The following is a 17,680-nucleotide window of genomic DNA, read 5'->3' on the forward strand; positions in this document are numbered from 1 at the left end:
AGTTATTTGCAATTGTTAGCAACCATATACTGTCAACACATAAAGACACAGTCCTTGCCCCAATGAGTTGACAAGCCAGGGGTGGAATATTCAAAAGTGCCTAAATCACTTGGGGTTTGGGCTCACTTAAAAATCCCCCTCCCCCAAAAGGATAAATAGTCAACTATCCTTGACTGTTCCTTAGCCTAAACAATTATTCGTAGGGTGGCTTCTTGCATGCACCACAGAAGTGTATCTTGAGGAGAGGCTGAAAAGGAGAAGACAGTGGCATCTCTCAGGTGGTCAGAGCTGGGGGTACAGGTGGGATGTGGCAGAGTACCACCAATACTTTGATTCCCTGTCATTGCTTTTAACGGTATTTGTAAATATGGAGAGCAGGATTTGACCTTCTGGCTAGATTCAAGATTTGCCCTTCTTCTTTCCTGGAAGAATTAAACTTATCTGAACCTCAGACTTCAGCTGTTAACAGCAACTTGACAGCTGTCACTTAGGACTTTTCAGAGCTTTGTATAGTGCAGGTATCATGAGTCTGTGAGGCTATTAGAGATACAGAGCAGCAGTCTGCAAGGGTGCCTGCCCATATTTTATAGTGTCCTTTGTTCTGCTGCCAATTACCTGGAACATGTTCTCATTCCCTATCCATGTGTTCCACATGAATCCATGTGTGCCTGTTTTGCAGGCATTCAGGAAATTCCATTGTTCAATATGTGAAATACACAGACGAACATCTCTTTAATGACCAGGCTATATTTAAGTGGCTTATGTGAACTGTGCGGAGAAATGTTGCATAAGCAGAAAGGGCCTGACAATCTGACCTGGTTGAATAAGGAACAAAAATGACCATGTATTTCACTTGCTGTTAGCCTTATAGTCCTGCAGATCTTGTTCTCCATTATTTGGATGCATTCCTCATAATACTTTGCAGATCCCTGAAGTTTTCCAGATTCATGCCAGAGATGCTATGGCCAATTTTAAGCCATGCTTCACTTGTAAATGACTGTATGAGCACGCAGCTCTGAACAGGGCTGGAAGGTTTGCAGGAGATCATTTAGCATGCACCCCAAATGTAACTAACCCTTCGCAATTCTATTTATTTGCCTTTTTTGCATCCCCACGCCCATTCCTTCCACCCCACCTACCCTACCAGTTTGTCCTCTTCTCCTATGGCCATGCTCATCCCCACTTCCACAAAGCCCCATACTCATGGAACGGGCATGTGACACATGACAATTTCCTGCCATGTCTTTAGGGGCTCTTACTGTATTGTGTTTAGTTATCATCATGAGTCAGGGACTGTCTATAATTCCAGGCGAGGAAGGTGACCTCAGCCCTCTAGGAACTAAGAACAGTGAGGGGTAATTAGACAAATTCTCCTAGGTTGTAGCACCTCAAGGTACCACCTCCTGGAGAAGCTCGCATACACCAGTTCAAATTGGATAAATCAGAGACCGGTAGATCAAGAAAAGTCTTTTGGTTAAACCGCCCCAGTTTAAACTGACTCAGAATCTTCCTTCTGATCCAGCAAGCAGCGAGGCCTATCTGTCCAAGGGGAGCCCCAATCCTTAGGGAAGGGCTGGAAGGACTGGCACCTGCCGGCACCTGAGGCTGGGGTTGGGGTGTTGGATATAGGTTCTGTATTGTTTTCTCTGTCATGCTTTCACCTTAAGAATAAATGTGCTTGCTTAGAAAGAACTGTGTGGTAACAGTTATAACTGTGGGCACTTACATAGTTAACCATCTCCAGAGAGAAGCCAAGCAGGCCTACTTAAGCAGTCTGGCTTGCTAGGAATATCACTGTATAAGAAAGGGAACTATGCAGTCTGGAAAAACCCCGGTCAGAAGGGAGAGAGAGACATGGGTCTCTGACTAAAATAGGTGATGATGAGGGATTGGGAGCCTATTGTGGCCTTGCTGGACCATAAAGGGGGAACACAGGCGCAGTTTCCCTGAACTGTGATAGCACATACATCCCTGAACTGATCTGCTAAAGCACTTATCTCTCCTTCCCATCCCGCCTCACGACCCACCAGCAGAGATGCCCACAACGCATTACCCCAGCTGGGCTAGCTGAAATGGACAGGAAGAAGCAAGTAATAGAAAATATTTATTATGGGCTGGGATCAGCTCTGCATTCAGTCAGCCCCTGATGCTGCACCTGCAGGGGATGCCTTGGCAGAGGAGTGGGCTAAGACTCAGACCGCAGCTGCTAGGGGGTTTCCAGTAGCCCAGTGCCCTCAGCAATAGCCTGGTGGGGGCTGCTCGCTACAGATGACAACTGAGCCAGCATCTTCCCAACAGCCCCCAGAACAAAGGCCATGGTTTTACTGGCCCCATAGCTCCTCGCAACCTCTCTGGGCTGGGCTGTGACTAACCTGGCATCATTGGGAAGAACCAGGGACGGGCAGCAAGCTTGCAGCATTGGATACGTTGTCCAGGCTCTTTGCAAGGGAAGGGGCTAGAAAGTGATTCTGCTGAGCATGAGCTCCCAGTGCCATGCTGGGGCCAAAAAGGCTAATGTGATCCTGGGATGCATAAATAGGGGAATCTTGAGTAGAAGCAGAAAGGTTATTTTATCTCTGTATTTGGCACTGGTGTGACCACTGCTGGGATACTGGTGCTGATAACTTGGAGAGAGCTCAGAGAAGAGCCACAAGAATGATTAAAGGCTTAGAAAACCTACCTAATAGTGATAAATAGATAAACTCAAGAAGCTCAATCTTAACAAAGAAAAGGTTAAGGGGTGATTTGATTATAGTCTAGAAGTACCTACACAGCGAACAAATATTTGATAGTGAGCTTTTCCATCTAGCAGCGAAAGGTATGACACAATCCAATGGCTGGAAGCTGAAGCTAGACAAATTCAGGCTGGAAATGAGGTGTGAATTCTTGACAGTGAGGATAATTAAGCATAGGCACAACTTACCAAGAGTCGTGATGGATTCTCCATCACTGATCATTTTTAAATCAAAACTGGATATTTTTCTAAAAGATCTGCTGTAAGACTTTTTGGGGGAAGCTCTCTTGCCTGTGCTATACAGGAGGTCACACTAGATGTTCATAAGTCTTTTCTGGCCTTGCAATCTATGAAATGGAAGCTGAGATTCTCCTTTACATCCCTTGTCCCTCAAGTATGTGGAAGAGTTGCCACCTTTCTCATTGCTGGCAACTGGATCCCCAGGCCCCACCCCCTGCTCCGCCTCTTCTCCCAAGGCCCCGCCCCATCACTTGTTCCTCTCTCTGCATTGCTCGCTGAATCACCTCCACCTCCCTCCTTCTCCCCCAGCTGGGTTCCCTCTGCTCCAGGACTGGGACAGGAGCTGCTGCAGCCTGACAAGGAGCTTGCCTGCAGGTAGGAGGTGGCCCCAGTTGAGCAGGGGCTGATGTGAAAACCAGGCACCTGGCAACCCAAAATAGCCCCTGGACACAGAAGCCAAAAACCATCCTGTCTGAGTAAAACCCAAACGGGTGGCAACCCTAGGGTGCGGGGGAGCTGGCCATGGGCTTTGCCAGGCTAAGTAGTCTGCTGAGAGAGCAGGACATCAGTAATGGAGCTTCCTGCACAGGATTTACAGAGGCCTCCAATCTCCGCGGGTGGCTCCTTTCACCAGCCCAGAGTTTAATTAACACACACGCAAGGAGCAAAACTCTTTGTTCAGTTTTTTAAAAAAATCCCTAGTAGACGCAGTTTGGCCAAGCAACCGTGGAGGCCTCTCTCCAGCTTGCTGCTGAGTGCTGGTTGCTTGGCAATGCGCCCCTCCCGGCACGGAATTCAGAGCAAGGCTTTTGCCAACACTCCCCTTCCTTTCCCAGACCCCTACACAGCAGTGAGCCCCGGCTCTCCCCCTTTCCCTGTATGGACGGCAACTCTCATTGAGCCTGTGCCCACTCTGACTTATTAAAGGGACTGTCAAGTGCAGGTAGCCGAGGCCCCCGCAATCTGTTTATTTTAATATACACATTCTCCGGCTCTGCTGGAAACCTCGGGCTGGCGAATGAGAAGTGGAGAAGGAAACGAGCAGGGATTTTGGGGCAGCTCTCTGGGTGACACCGCGTTGTGGCTGGATTGGAGAGGAAGAGGCAGAGCCTGGGAGCTGGAGGAAGCACGGGGTTGGATGGGGCATGAGGGTAGCCAGAGCTGATGGTTTTGGGGCAGTTGGTAGAGCAGGGTGGCTGGGTCGAGGGGGTGGCATGGGAGGGCCAGTGGGAACTGTGTGAATCTGAAGGGGAGCAGCAGGAAGTGGGGAATGGGACCTCATGCAGAAAGGAACAAGGGGAATGAGAGGTTGGGAGTCATTGTCCTTGAGGACTTCAGTGCTTGGGGATTGGAGATGTTGGGGCAGCTGATACAGGGGCCAAGGGGAAGTCAGGGCTAGTTCCCATATTCACCCAGCATTCCTACGAGATGTGCACAGCCCAGGAGCCCACCTCAATCCTGCCCAATGCCTTGATGTCCTGCACAGCTCCAGTGCCCCACGCCCTGCTTACACATCCCTATAGCCTTAATGACTAGACACAGCCCTAGCGCCCATGGCCCAGCACAGCCTTGGAGCCACCAGTTCTTCACATCTACTGCCCACAGCCTGCTTCCTAGTTGCCCACAGTTGGGAGGCTGAGGCAGCTGCCCACCTCTCCTCCTCACTTTCTTTTTAGCAGTGGCTGGCTCTTTCATGGGGGCTGGGAGGAGCAGTGGGAAGGGAGGAGGAGAGTTGGCATGTCATCACCGTGGCTGGCCAAAAGCCTAGTAGGAACCCTGACTGGTGCTGGGCTGGACATGTGACAGCTCAGCAGGGCTAAGGTTATGAGACATGCAGTCAAGTTGCATTGCACACAGTTGAGTCATAAAAAAGACTGTGACTGGCCACAGTCACCTGACATAGTCAGAGCTACAAAGACTAATACCCTGAGTGGGTAGATCACCATGTTCCAGAGATGCTCAGATCCAGCAATTTGCTTCAGCCCGGTGCAAAAAAAAGTGGGGGGTCACTTTTGAAACTTGGCCCCAAGATTAGGTTTGGAACATCTGGGGGTGCTAACTCTTATGACTTTGATTGCAATTCTTGCAATATTTGGTGGCTTTTTCCCTCAAAACCCCAGCTCCTTGGGGCTTGTGATTGTAGGATAATCTCAGCTTTCTTTTTTGCTGTGAGAATTTCTAGCCCTCCAGAGAAAAGCTGGAAAATGTGACTCAAAAACCAGCAGGCACATAAAGAACCTAAAATGCATTTTTTTTTTAAAAAAAATTGTGATTGTTTTAAAATCTCATGATTTCTGGGTCCGGATTTATGATTTATGTTGAATTCCTCTTACAGATTTTGAATCTTAAGATTCCACTTGCTCTGTAGTGGGTGAGTGTCCTTTTTTTGTGCATGAACGTCATGTTTCCCAATAAAATTCCCCCTTCAGGACAGGTGGATTTTTAAGGTCATTTTTACCAATCATTTTTACCAATCATTTTGTAATGGCTACCATTAGGGGTTGTCACAGGGATTTGAACTCCAGACCCTAAAATCAAGATCCTCAATCACTCAACTAAAGGACTGACTCCAGTCAGTAGCTGTTGTATGACTTCTGTCCTCTGCCCCAGTCACTGGAGGGGGCTATGTAGCACAGCCTAAACAGTGGATTACAATCGGTTTTCCTGGCTGTGAAAACTCAGTTATTTTCACAAGTCACCATTTAACACCTTTGCTGCCCTCCTTTGGCTTCTCACACATTCACTGTGAGCTTTTTATTTTAATACGAGGGTCGGTGGGCACGACCCAATGCTCATTGACATTGGTGGGAGTCTGTCCATGGACTTCACAGGGTGTTGGATCAGGCCCATGTCAGGTTCTATAGGAAATCCAATTGCAGCTGGAAGGTCAGAACTCCACTGTTGATATGCTGATGTGTGGAGCCCTGCTTTGAGGACAAACACACCACTTGGATAAACTAAGACAAACACCCTTGGCCAAAACTCAAACTAAACACGAGCTTTCTCTGTGGTCTGGGGAAGTGTGACAATCCTCTCCTCCCTTCTCTTCCCAGCGCCCTGGTACCTTACCTATTTGCATTCTCTGTGCTTCCTTTCACATTTTGACCAGGACCTGAAGCAGACATGCCAAAATAGTAGAGATATTTTGACACCATTGAAAGGGAAATGCAAATCTAGCATTGAACTGCTCCAAAAACTGGGGGAATTAAGATCTGGGGTAGTTAGCTAGGGGCCAGAGGAAAAGAACAGATCCAGATTTGGATCTGTACATTCCCCCAAATAAGTGAGGGTTGCTTGGATCTGAGATTTCAGATCAGGTCACTCTTCTCACATTATGGCTGGCTGGCTGCATACAGGAAGCATACAAAATCTTGCAGAAATCTTGCCAAATTTTGCAGACCCAACAGGATCAGATGTTTTAGATTATGACTTTTGAAAAAATTCACATTCATACAATTTGGTACTGAGCCAAACTGAACTTCAACTCTAGATCTTTGGAAAAGCTTCCACAGCTACTAATAACTTCAGCTAATTACCTTACTTTAATCCTCTGATTTTAATCAAGGCACATATAAACATTAGTGGGTAAAATGCAGCTGCTATTTATTTCTGATCATATATTTTTCATATTCTGTCTTTTATCTGTGAGATAGCAAAGCAAAAACTTGTGATGTCTATGAGCTATCAATAGAGATCGTCTGTTGCACTGTTTGTCTCCCTCTGTGTGTTAGTACAAAGATACTATAGGAAGCTTAATTAAAACTATGAAGCTAGCACCATGGGAAACATGGTTTAGGTTTCTCTGGCACAAGATATTAACGAAATGAGACCTTTGGGCCTGATTCTGATCTCCCAGCAGTTGTAAATCAGGAGGAACTCTGCTGAAGTCAGTGGAGCTCCATCAGTCTAAAACTAGTATAAGTAAGAGGAGAATCAAGTGCATGCCCTCCCTCACCCCAGAAACACATACTAGTTCATTAGGAATACGTTTTCCTAAATATTTACTGCTGCTTCTTAATTTAAAAAAACCCACCCAACAAATCAAGTGCCAACAGGGCTGGAGGAAATTTCATGAGGTGAACCCCAGAGTTTTCATCCGACAGGTTTTTCTGTGCTGGGTTGGTGATTCCCCCGTAGGTCGTGCAGACATTCACACCCTCCAGTTCCAGTAACTTAGGGCCTGATTCCCACTGACTTCAGTAGTCTTTGGATCAGGCCCCAATGAACTTAGTCAACACTTCCTTTTACCACACACCCACATCTATGAGGAGACCATCTATCAGATGCAGAGGAGCATTTCCCAGCCAGCATTGACACTGCAATGTTGAGCATAGCTGCCTTCTGACATGAGCCCAATCTATGAAATCCAGATCCAGAACACAACCCTCTCTCAAAGTCTGCGTATGTTTGTACCAGGGGCTTTGATATGGCCCACTATTAAGAGGGGGCAGCTGTAAGTGTGGGATCTGGATTTGGAAGGCCCACCTCAGGTCATATTTACGCTGGATTTCAACCCAACCTTTCTATGCAATTCTGGAACATTCCAATCAGTGCTTTTCCACTTTCAGGACAAGACTAGAGCTGAACATCCAGAAACTGCATTAGAGAGACTGCTCCTGAGCTACTTCCAGCTGGGACTAGAAATGAAAGCAATCTCATAAGGAACATCTATTCTCTGGAGGTTTCTACAGGCAGAATGGAGAACTGGGACACAGGAAAGCCAGATTCTATTCCCAGCGCAGACACTGACTCATTGTATGACCTTTACTCTTTCTGTGCCTCAGTTTCCCCAGGTTTAAAATGGGGATAATATTGTTCAGTCCCTTTTTCAAGTTCTCTGAGACCTATGCTTGAATGAGTGCAAAGTATTGTTAACTATCATCATTTTGGCTGAACAGCTACGGTAATGACCTAGAAATCTACGGCGGTGGATTTCCTGCCTTTAATTTTTCAGTTGTGAGGTAATTATTATTTATGAAGCTAAGTATTTATTTCTAAATGATTTTGGGGGAAAAACCCCTAAATTCAAGCATCTTCTGGACAGGGCCGGCTCTAGGCACCAGCAAAACAAGCAGGTGCTTGGAGCTGCACATTTCTAGGGACGGCACTCCGGATTTGGGGAAGGGGTTGGGAAAGGCCGGAGCTGGTGCGGGGGCAGGGGCACACAAAAAAGCGGGGGCGGCCAAAAAATTTTTTGCTTGGGACGGCAAAAATCCTAGAGCTGGCCCTGCTTCTGGATTAATTTGACATGGGGAGAAAACCAACAATTAACGATAATGAGCAAGAAAAAGGTTAGGATCAGACTCAGTAGCATCAGATGCATCCTCACCTTTAACTTCAGTAGCTGCTGTGCCATTTGACCATGCAGTCCACTTATTCCTGTGCTTGCCAATTTCCTGGACTTTGCATATATAATGGCCTTGATCCGTTGGCTGGAGATTCAGAATTAGGAATTTGTACGTTGCTCCGTGTCTCTCTTTGAGAAGGCGAAGTCTTTGCTTGTGGAAGCGGTGGGTGTAATTTCCATAGTACTGGACAATCCCAAATTTAGTCATTTTGATCATCAGATACTCCTGTGTGGGTGAGAGGGCAAAAACCCATCGGACAGCAAGTAAGTTGTCTGTCCGTCTCTTCTGTGAAACGTGACAATAAAGAGTAGCATTGTCTCCCTCGGCGTATTGCACTGTCGGTCCTGGAGAGACTGTCACATTCAGAGCCTCGCAAATATCTGCAAAGGAGAGAATGGATCGTGAGACTCTTCCGTGCATGGCAGCACAAAAGCACCTGAATCAGCGAACAGTTAGATTGGCAGGTAACTCTGAGGCAGATAAATTGAGGTCTGTGCAGGTGAGTTTATAAAGACTTTCTGATGAGCTTTTAAACCCTGAAATCTTGGGTGCTCTCCATGGATATTAAAGATCCCATGACATTTATTTCAAGGCATTTGCCCTAGTGTTCTTGCCTAAACTTTCCCCATGTAGGAATTGCCAGGCTGGGATCAGACTAGTGCTATGTCTAATTCGCTATTGTGCCTCCAGCAGTGGCCAGTACCAACTGCATCAGAGATAGGTGGAAGAAATCCCGTAATAGATAGTTATGGCATATCTACACATACAGGCAATTGCTTCCTGACCTTGTCAGACAGATAGTGCTTGACTTATACCTTGGAGCACGAAAGATTATATTCCTATTTCTTCCTTTCTAATATAACTATAGATGTTCTCATTATCTATGATCTACTTTTGAAGTCTACAAAACTCTTGACCTCAACCTTGTCTTGTGGCAATGAGTTCCACAGATTGTCTCCAATGTGTTATCGAATAGTGTGCTGCCCTCTACCCTAGTTGTAGCTGTATTTCAGCAGCAGACAAATGGTCCTTGCAGTCCCCTTTGCAAAGTACTTTGGGGTCCTTCAGGATGAAATGCACTTTGAAAATGTGAAGTATTATTCTGGCCTCTCTGCCTCATTTGTACAAACAATAATGGCATATACGCAACCAAGGGCAGAATGGCTCTCTCCCTTCCAGTTACTTTTTCAGCACATCAGCAAGGAACAGGATAACCAAGAGAGGATGAGCGTTTGGTAGAGGATTTTGTTTGACATCAACTCCTGAAACACAAACATATACTTATCTTCAGAATAAGCAAGTCAAGTATTTCCATCTACTGTTGCAGGAGTATTGGAAGTAGAGGTGCTAGTTCTAAGCTGTGAAACTGAGTGTTGTGCTGTGGTTATATATTTTATTTTAGTAGGCTATGACTTCAAATAAAGCATTACATATCACAGATACTTAAATGTAGACCCTTTATTCAAAAAGTAGGGTGGCTTAGTGAATCAAGCACTGAATTAGGACTCAGGTGATGTGCATTCTGTTGGTGGTTCCGGCTGCTGGCTGACCTTGGGCAAAGCATGTCCCCTTTCTGCCTCAGTTTCCCCATCTGTAAAATGGGGGTATTGATACTGACCTCCTTTGTAAAGTGCTTTGAGATCTACAGCTGAGAAAAGCTAGGTTCTGCTATTACAGTAACGGCTCCAAACACTACAGTAAAACCATGGATTCCTGTACTGTTTTGGGCCTTTTTTATAGACCATTCTCCTTTTTTGTGTTTGGTTGGTTGTTTTAGAAAATAAGGGCCATTTAAAAAAAGAAAATGAGAGGAAAATAAAAATATCATCCTTATTATCCCATAATACTGAATGGTTCTTATTTGAATTGATTTGTAAGAAGATGTATGACCCAGCTAGGCATAGTCTGGATCAGCTATATTAATTGAGGGATCATGATAACTGTCCATAAGCACAGAAAATTGTAAATCCCAAGGAGAGAGGTTATTTTGGATTGTGCCGGGGTATGAGTAGAAATAGCAGCTTGCAATAAAGAAAAGGAAATTTAGGCTGAATAGCAGGAAAAGCCTGCCTGCAGTGTGGTGATGATGGTTTATTACTTATTTGTCTAACACTAGCAGAGCACTAACTAGGTGCTTTACCGTGAGATATGGAAATAGGCTTGCTATCTCAAAAAGCTTACACCCTCAATGAGATCTTTAAGGTTGTGGATAACGCTGATCAAAAATGAGAAATTTAGTTTCATTCAAAATATCAGGGCTTTTTCTACATTTTCATGACCTATTTATCAAACGTTATTAAATATTTGAATTTTTTGGTTGACCAAAACCATGTTTTTTCGTCAGTTGAATGCACTATAAAACGTTATTGGAAATTATTCAAAGGTCCTGACATTTTTCCGGACAAACCATTTTTATGATGTCCTTTTTTGATATGTAAACTTTTTGTTAAAAAAATGCTGACCAGCTCTAATTGTGGCCTAGTTTCCCAGAGTAAGAGACTGTTGTTTGAGTAATTTAAAACTAGACAGCACACAATGCCAAAAAATACACAACAGAGTACATAAAAGAGGAGTTCAGATACTGCTGGTGGCAGAGACCAGCATAAGCAATTCAAACTGCTTCTCCAATTTCTCTGATCACTTCTACCTGATTATTGGCCCCAGTATAAAAGTTTTCTTTTCTTTTTTTATGTCCATGAGTCCAAATTTTTGGCTTTTTGATAGGTTTTGGGGTTGTTCCAAAGAAATGATCAAATTCAGCTCTCCTCTCCCAAGCAAGAAAGCCCATAGACTCTAGAGCACCAATTGCATGGGTAAGGCATGTAGGATTTGGTCCAAACACTCAACAGCAGACTCTTTTTTCTTAAACTTCCTGCTGTTGCTATCACCAGAGCTGCTCCGCAGGGGTAGCACTAGGGAGAGCTTTATGTATTTGAAGCCACTAGCATTTTAATCACCGTGTCAGCTAATCCTGCGGCAAGCAGAGTTAGGTAATGCTGTATTTAAAACAAGCAAACATAGTGACTGATGGAGCCAGTGGGGCACCAGTGGAGCCAGCATGATAGTTGTAACAGTAGGAGATTTGGGGAAACTGAGGATATTGTAGACACATTCAGTAATGAAAACTCTGACCCAAAGCACATTGAAGACAGTGGAAGGCCTCCCACTGACTTCGGTGGGTTTGGCTCAGCCCCCAAGCTGTAACAGGTTCCTTTCCAATAGAGGAGAATCTTCCATCAATTAGAGAGCAGCAGACCTTCGCATGCACACAGTGCTGAGTGTGCAGACTTTACACAATTGCTGCTTCAAATGGGGAGCAATTCGGGAAGGCAGGGAATGAAAACTATGTGGCATGGATGACGCTGCAGCACAGACAGAGCTCACCACAAGAGTTTAGTCTTGCTGTTCCACTGCCTGAGAAGGGAACTTATAGTACATGGAAGAAGTAAAACAAACAAACAAAAGAGTCAAATATTCAGGACTCATTTCATACATTCATAGATTCCAAGGCCAAAAGGGACCACTGTGATCATCTAGTCTGACCTCCTGTATAACACAGGCCAGAGAACTGCTCCACAATAACTCCTAGAGCAGAGTTTTTAGAAACACATCCAATCTTGATTTAATAAATGTCAGCGATGGAGAATCTACTGCGACCTTTGGTAAGTTGTTCCAAATGTTAGTTACTCACTGTTAAAAATGTACGCCTTATTTCCAGTCTGCATTGTCTGAATTGCAACATTCCTAATTGTCAAGGGCCTTTGTCTGGTCTAGCTTTATTTACAACTGGCTGCTGTAATTGTCAATGCTTTAGTCTCATTTGTCTCCTTTGGCTATCCTAAACGCCTTTTTCCCTGGCTCGCTGGGAGGCAGCCTGGGATAGTGGATTAGTTGCAAGACTATCTACACTAGGGACATCTGGCAAAGATTTCCCCCTGCTGCTAAGGCCAGGTCTACACTTACAAGCTTACAGCAGCACAGGTGTACCGATGTAGTTGTGCCACTGTCAAAGTGTTTGTGTAGCTGCGTTATGCCGACGGTAGAGAGCTCTCCCACTGACATAACACTGTGCACACGAGTGCTTGGGCCAGCAAATGTATGTCACCCGGGGGAGTTTTTTTCACACCCCTGAGCAACAATAATAAAATATTTAATAAAAATAATTAGTATGTGGCAAGAAAGATCACAACAAGCAACCAGATGTTTTCAGTTGGACTGAGATTTTTTTAATTTTCAACAGTTAGGAGGCCCCTCTCTCAAAGAAAACTTCTCAGCCTAGCTCCAGAATTTGGCCTGAACCTCCATTCATCCTTCAAAACTTTGACAGGCAGATGCAGATCCAGAACTCAAAGCCAGACAAACAAAAATCCCTCCTTGCAATATCCCCACACTGTGAAGTTCAGGTTTGGAGTGGTGTGCGCATCAGAATATTAATTCTTGTTAATCAGCAGTGCCCAGGTGAACCCCATATCTGGGAAGCATAGAAGTCACCGGTAAGAATTACAAAAGTGCCTAAATCCCATTTTCAGAAAGGACTTTGAGTCTCATTGAAAGTCTATGGACTTTCTCATTGGACTTAGGCTGCTACATCACTTAGATGCATTTGAAAATTGTCCACCAAATCTCTCACTGCTACAGATTCACCTCTAGTCACACAAGAAATGTTTTCATGTTTTTTTCTTAAATTCCCTGGAAACATGATCTTTTATTAAGCCCTCCCACCCCCTCTGCAGGAAGCAAGCAAGGCTTATGTTAGTGGAACTGAGTAGAGAAGTCAAAATGACAAGTCTAGTTTCAATTGCCCAAGCTGAGAGAAATGCAAAAAGTTACCAGCAAACCTAATGTAAAGTAAACTAGAGGTTTAAAATTCCTGAAGCTTTAGTACTGTACAAGGTGTTAGTAAAGAGAGTAATTTTGTTGTGGTTTTTTTAATATACCGTGAGCTGTATGTTGTTCCTGCCCTGTTAAACAGAAAGTGACAATTGTCACAAACTATACATTCGGGGGAGTGGGGTGGGGAGGGTTTTTAACCCTTTCAGTGTCTTTTCCTTTTCCTCCCGGTTTTGTTTACGAAGTTGAGGCATTGTCTGGAGTTTGGGGCCGAGTATCTGCACCAGCTTCCAGGGTCTGAACTGATCGGAGCCGAAGCGGCCCGGAGCCGAGAGAGAGCCTGAAGAAATGACTGCGAAAGCGCAGGGACCCCGCTCGGGTTACAAGCGGGTCCCGGGGCAGGAGTCGGATCAGCGGGCTCGGGCTGGGGCTGGGCTTGGGGGATCGAACAAAAACCGTGCCAAGCAACGGGCCGAAGTCAGCCCGGCCCCGGGTGCGCGTCTCGGGGCGGCGCGGCCCCCCTTTCCCTGGGTGCGTCCGCGGGGTGGGCTCGGGGCAAAGCGCAAGGGGGCTGTAACTTCTCCTTGAACAGGCGCCCCGCAACCCCCCCCCCCAGTTATTTAACCTGAGACGCAGGTTTCCCCAGAGCCAGCGCGGCGGACAGGGGTCCGCTGCCGGGGGGAGGCAGGTTTTTTTTGAGGGGGGAGGGCAGAGATTCCGCCCCCGCTCCCCACCGCTCCTTACCTGGGGTGGGCGATTGGGCCAGCAGCGCGGCCAGGGCCAGGGCCAGGAGGCGCATCGCCCACAGCGCACAGGGACCCTTCTGTTTCCTCTCCTAGCCTGAATCTCGCCTCTCCTCCCCCTTCCTCTCTCCTCCCTCCTTCTCCCCTTCCCCTCCATCTCCTCCCCTCCTCCTTCCCGACTCTTCCCCTTCCCCCTCGTCCCGGATCCCAGCCTCTTTCCTCTTGCTCTCCTCGCCCCCGCCCTCCCAACACCTCCCGCTAGCCAGGGGAGAGCGGTGGAGTTTCTCCAGTCCCCCTGGGGAGGTCTGTGGGATCCCTCCCCCAGGACCTGCTCTGTGTGGGGGGTGGGGGAAGAGAGCGGAGATCTCCAGCAGTGGCTGTGGGACCCATCCCAGGAGGGTAACTGGGGATCTGCTCTCCCAGGACGCAAAGGGTCTGGGGAGAGCTCCCTTCACATTATGCAAGGTAGCCTGTGTCCTCTTGTTTTTTCCTACCCCCCCCCCAGATGTTCTGGTTTAACATGGATTTAAACTTGGAGAGTGGTCAGTTTGGATGAGCTATTACCAGCAGGAGAGTGAGTTTGTGTGTGTATGGGGGTGGGGGGGATGTGAGAGAACCTGGATTTGTGCAGGAAATAGCCCAACTTGATTGTCATGCACATTGTGTAAAGAGTTGTCACTTTGGATGGGCTATCACCAGCAGGAGAGTGAATTTGTGTGGGGGGGTGGAGGGTGAGAAAACCTGGATTTGTGCTGGAAATGGCCCACCTGATGATCACTTTAGATAAGCTATTACCAGCAGGACAGTGGGGTGGGAGGAGGTATTGTTTCATATTCTCTGTGTATATATAAAGTCTGCTGCAGTTTCCACGGTATGCATCCGATGAAGTGAGCTGTAGCTCACGAAAGCTTATGCTAAAATAAATTGGTTAGTCTCTAAGGTGCCACAAGTACTCCTTTTCTTCACAGCTGAGGCTCCCTGCTGGCGCCACGGTATTTGGAAGGGGAAGAGGGGGCATTTTTCCTGCCTCCAGCCCTCTCTCCATTGTTGGAAGAGTTTGAAATCTTTCCCACGCTGCCCCTGGTTTGCCCTCAACACTGATGGAGTCCAGCTGGAGATCCCAGCTTCTGTAGAGTTCACTAGGTGCATTCCCGGTCACAGGTCTAGTCCAGGCCCATCTCCATTTTCTTGGTGTGACAGGGACCACAACTACCACGGTAGTTGGCGGGATAGCTCAAACCTGGGACCTCTGAAGCTAAATGCAGGAGCCTCTACTGCATGAGCTAAAAGTAACTGGGCTCTTAGTTAAGGCTGTAGCAAACTCAGTCTCTAATTGGTGGGGGTGCCACTAGAAGGGACAGAACACCACACCCAGGAGGTGTGCGGGTTACAATGGCACTCAGCCTGACTGCAGCTCCCTGGGGAAGGTGTAAGGCCCTTTGTTTTCATGTTTTACTGACTTTTACCCCCCAAATTCCTGGGTTTTACCAATGCTATTACTTGATTTTAACTGACTTTTCACCCGCATTTTGGACCACTCAAGTACATGAAAATACTGATTATGTTAAGAAAATGCAATCGATTACGTTTGGTAGATGTGTTTATGCTGATAATAAATTAGTCTAAGTCTAAATCCGTGGCTGCCTGTTAAAGAAGGCAATGTAGTGGAAGACACACAGGGGCATGCATCTATGTACACACAGTTAATGTGTAGTTCATGAAATAAACAGCACTATTAAACTGCTTTTACTTTCAGCACTCTGATATTTCTCTATTTGTTGCTTTTTAAACTGTGAAGTTAATTTTTGGTACCAATTTTCAGCCGCTTTTTATCTTTTGTAATCAGCTGATAAATTCCTGGGAAATTTTAAACAAAAACCAAAGGGCCTGACATCATGTGCTGTCATTTAGAGCTGTGCAGGGTGGGTCTAAAACACAACCCTCTTGGGTTGCACTGGACAGGGTTATAAATGGCAACACAGGATGCAGGGCAAGGGACCCAGATGGACCTTCAAAGGTATTTTGGTTTGAAATCAATAGCCATTAGGTTCCTAAACATCTTTGAGGATGGGGCCTAAGTGTCTTAAAAAAATGATCAAACTGATCAGTCGTCTGGTATCATCATCATCATCATCAGTGATACCACAATTTGAGGATGATCTCTACAAATCGTCTGGTATAGCAGGATGCGCTTAGGGTTTCTCACCACATAGATATTGCACTGATTTAGTTAAATTCATACGTTCATAGAGTTTATGGCCAGCAGGGACTAGTTAGTCTGACTTCCTGCATATCACAGACAACCCCTGGGGTGCAATCTTTTGTCTGGAAATTTTTTTAAACTGATTTAGAGTGGCTACTGTCAATGCTTCACATGCTGTGTTGAGGGGGGAGCTGACAGTGTCCATCTGTGCATCCAGAGGTGCTCCAGTTGATGAAGATGTTTGAATTCCTGTGGTACAACCAAAGGATTGCCAGGTGTCCAGTTTTCGACCGGAACGCCTGGTCAAAAAGGGACCCTTGCAGCTCCAGTCAACTGGGCCATTAGAAGTCCAGTTGGCACGGGGTTGGCAGGCTCCCTACCTGGCTCCATGAGGCTCCTCGGAAGCGGCAACATATCCCTTGGCTCCTAGGCGGAGGGATGGCCCTGGGGGCTCCGTACGCTGCCCCCACCCTGCTCCGAGCATCAGCTCCACAGCTCCCATGGGCCATGAACCGCAGCCAATGGGAGCTGCAGGGGCAGCGCCTGCTGGCAGAGGCAGCATGCAGAGCCGCCTGGCCACATCTCCGCCTAGGAGCCGAGGGACATGTCGCCACTTGCAGGGAGTTGCCCAAGGTGAGCACTGACCAGAGCCCACACCCCGAAACCCCTCCCATGCCCCAACCCCCTGCCCCAGCTCGGAGCCCCCTCCTGCACCCCAAACCCTCAGCCCCGGCCCTACCCCAGAACCCGCACCCCCAGCCAGAGCCCTCCCCTCCCCAACCCCTTGCCCCAGCCTGGATCCCCCTCCCACACCCTGAACCCCTTCATTTCTGATCCCACCCCAGAGCCTTGACCCCCGCAGCCCAGAGCCCATACCCGCTTCCATACCCCAATCCCTGCCTCAGCCCGGAGCTGGTGCCAGTCAGAGAGGAGCAGCACCAGCTGGCTCAATGGGGAAAAAAATCACGAGGTTCCACCCTAAGGGCCCAATCCTGCTGGATGCTGAGTACCCTTGACTACTCCTGATTTCAGTGGAAGTAAGGGGGTTGGAGGGGTGGGGCGGGCGCAGATACCATGGCTGAGTAATCTGCAAAGTGAAGTGATTTTTAGCCACATGATGTCAAGGTCTTTGGTCCACATCCTTTAGCAATTATTAATCATGTTTATTGTGGTGGTGCCTAAGAGCTAGGCGCTGGGCAGAATAGCAGATGATCCCTGCCCCGAAGTGCTTACAGTCTAAACAGATGTGGCCCCTGCAGCGCAGGGAGAGGGGGTCTCGCAGAGTGAGCAGTGCGACGGCCGTAAGTGGCCTGTTAGTGCCATGATTTGGGGTTGGGGAGTTAGTTAGGAGGGGATCAGCGAAATGGAAAGGGAAGGGAAGGAGGTGAGGCGGATGGGGCAGGGTATGGGGGGCAGGTGTGGAGTGACACTCAGGTGAGGAAGCTGCAAGGGAGGGGAGGGTTAGCGCAACCAGCCTCACAGCACAGGGCAGAGACAGTCCTGTCACAACTGTAGAAAGTTTTCTGCATGTCCAGCACACCTTGCTTTGGCACTATCTCTGCTTCTGCTCCGACTGGCTGGC

The 17,680-nt window shown here is 47.1% G+C and overlaps 1 protein-coding gene across 1 annotated transcript in view; it reads right to left on the reverse strand.

The window, feature by feature from the left end:
- Positions 1-14,001, reverse strand: part of VSTM4 (V-set and transmembrane domain containing 4) — a 53,804-nt gene extending 39,803 nt beyond the window's left edge. Inside the window, exons 1-2 of the mRNA XM_073354897.1 lie at positions 13,897-14,001; positions 8,304-8,702 (exon numbers count right to left, since the gene is read on the reverse strand). Coding sequence (XP_073210998.1) covers positions 8,304-8,702; positions 13,897-13,951 — 454 coding nt within the window. The 5' untranslated portion in view covers positions 13,952-14,001. The remainder of the gene's footprint in view (positions 1-8,303; positions 8,703-13,896) is intronic.
- Positions 14,002-17,680: the final 3,679 nt, after the last annotated feature.

Source organism: Lepidochelys kempii, chromosome 7 (assembly GCF_965140285.1).
Source record: "Lepidochelys kempii isolate rLepKem1 chromosome 7, rLepKem1.hap1, whole genome shotgun sequence".
Taxonomy (NCBI): Eukaryota; Metazoa; Chordata; order Testudines; family Cheloniidae; genus Lepidochelys; species Lepidochelys kempii.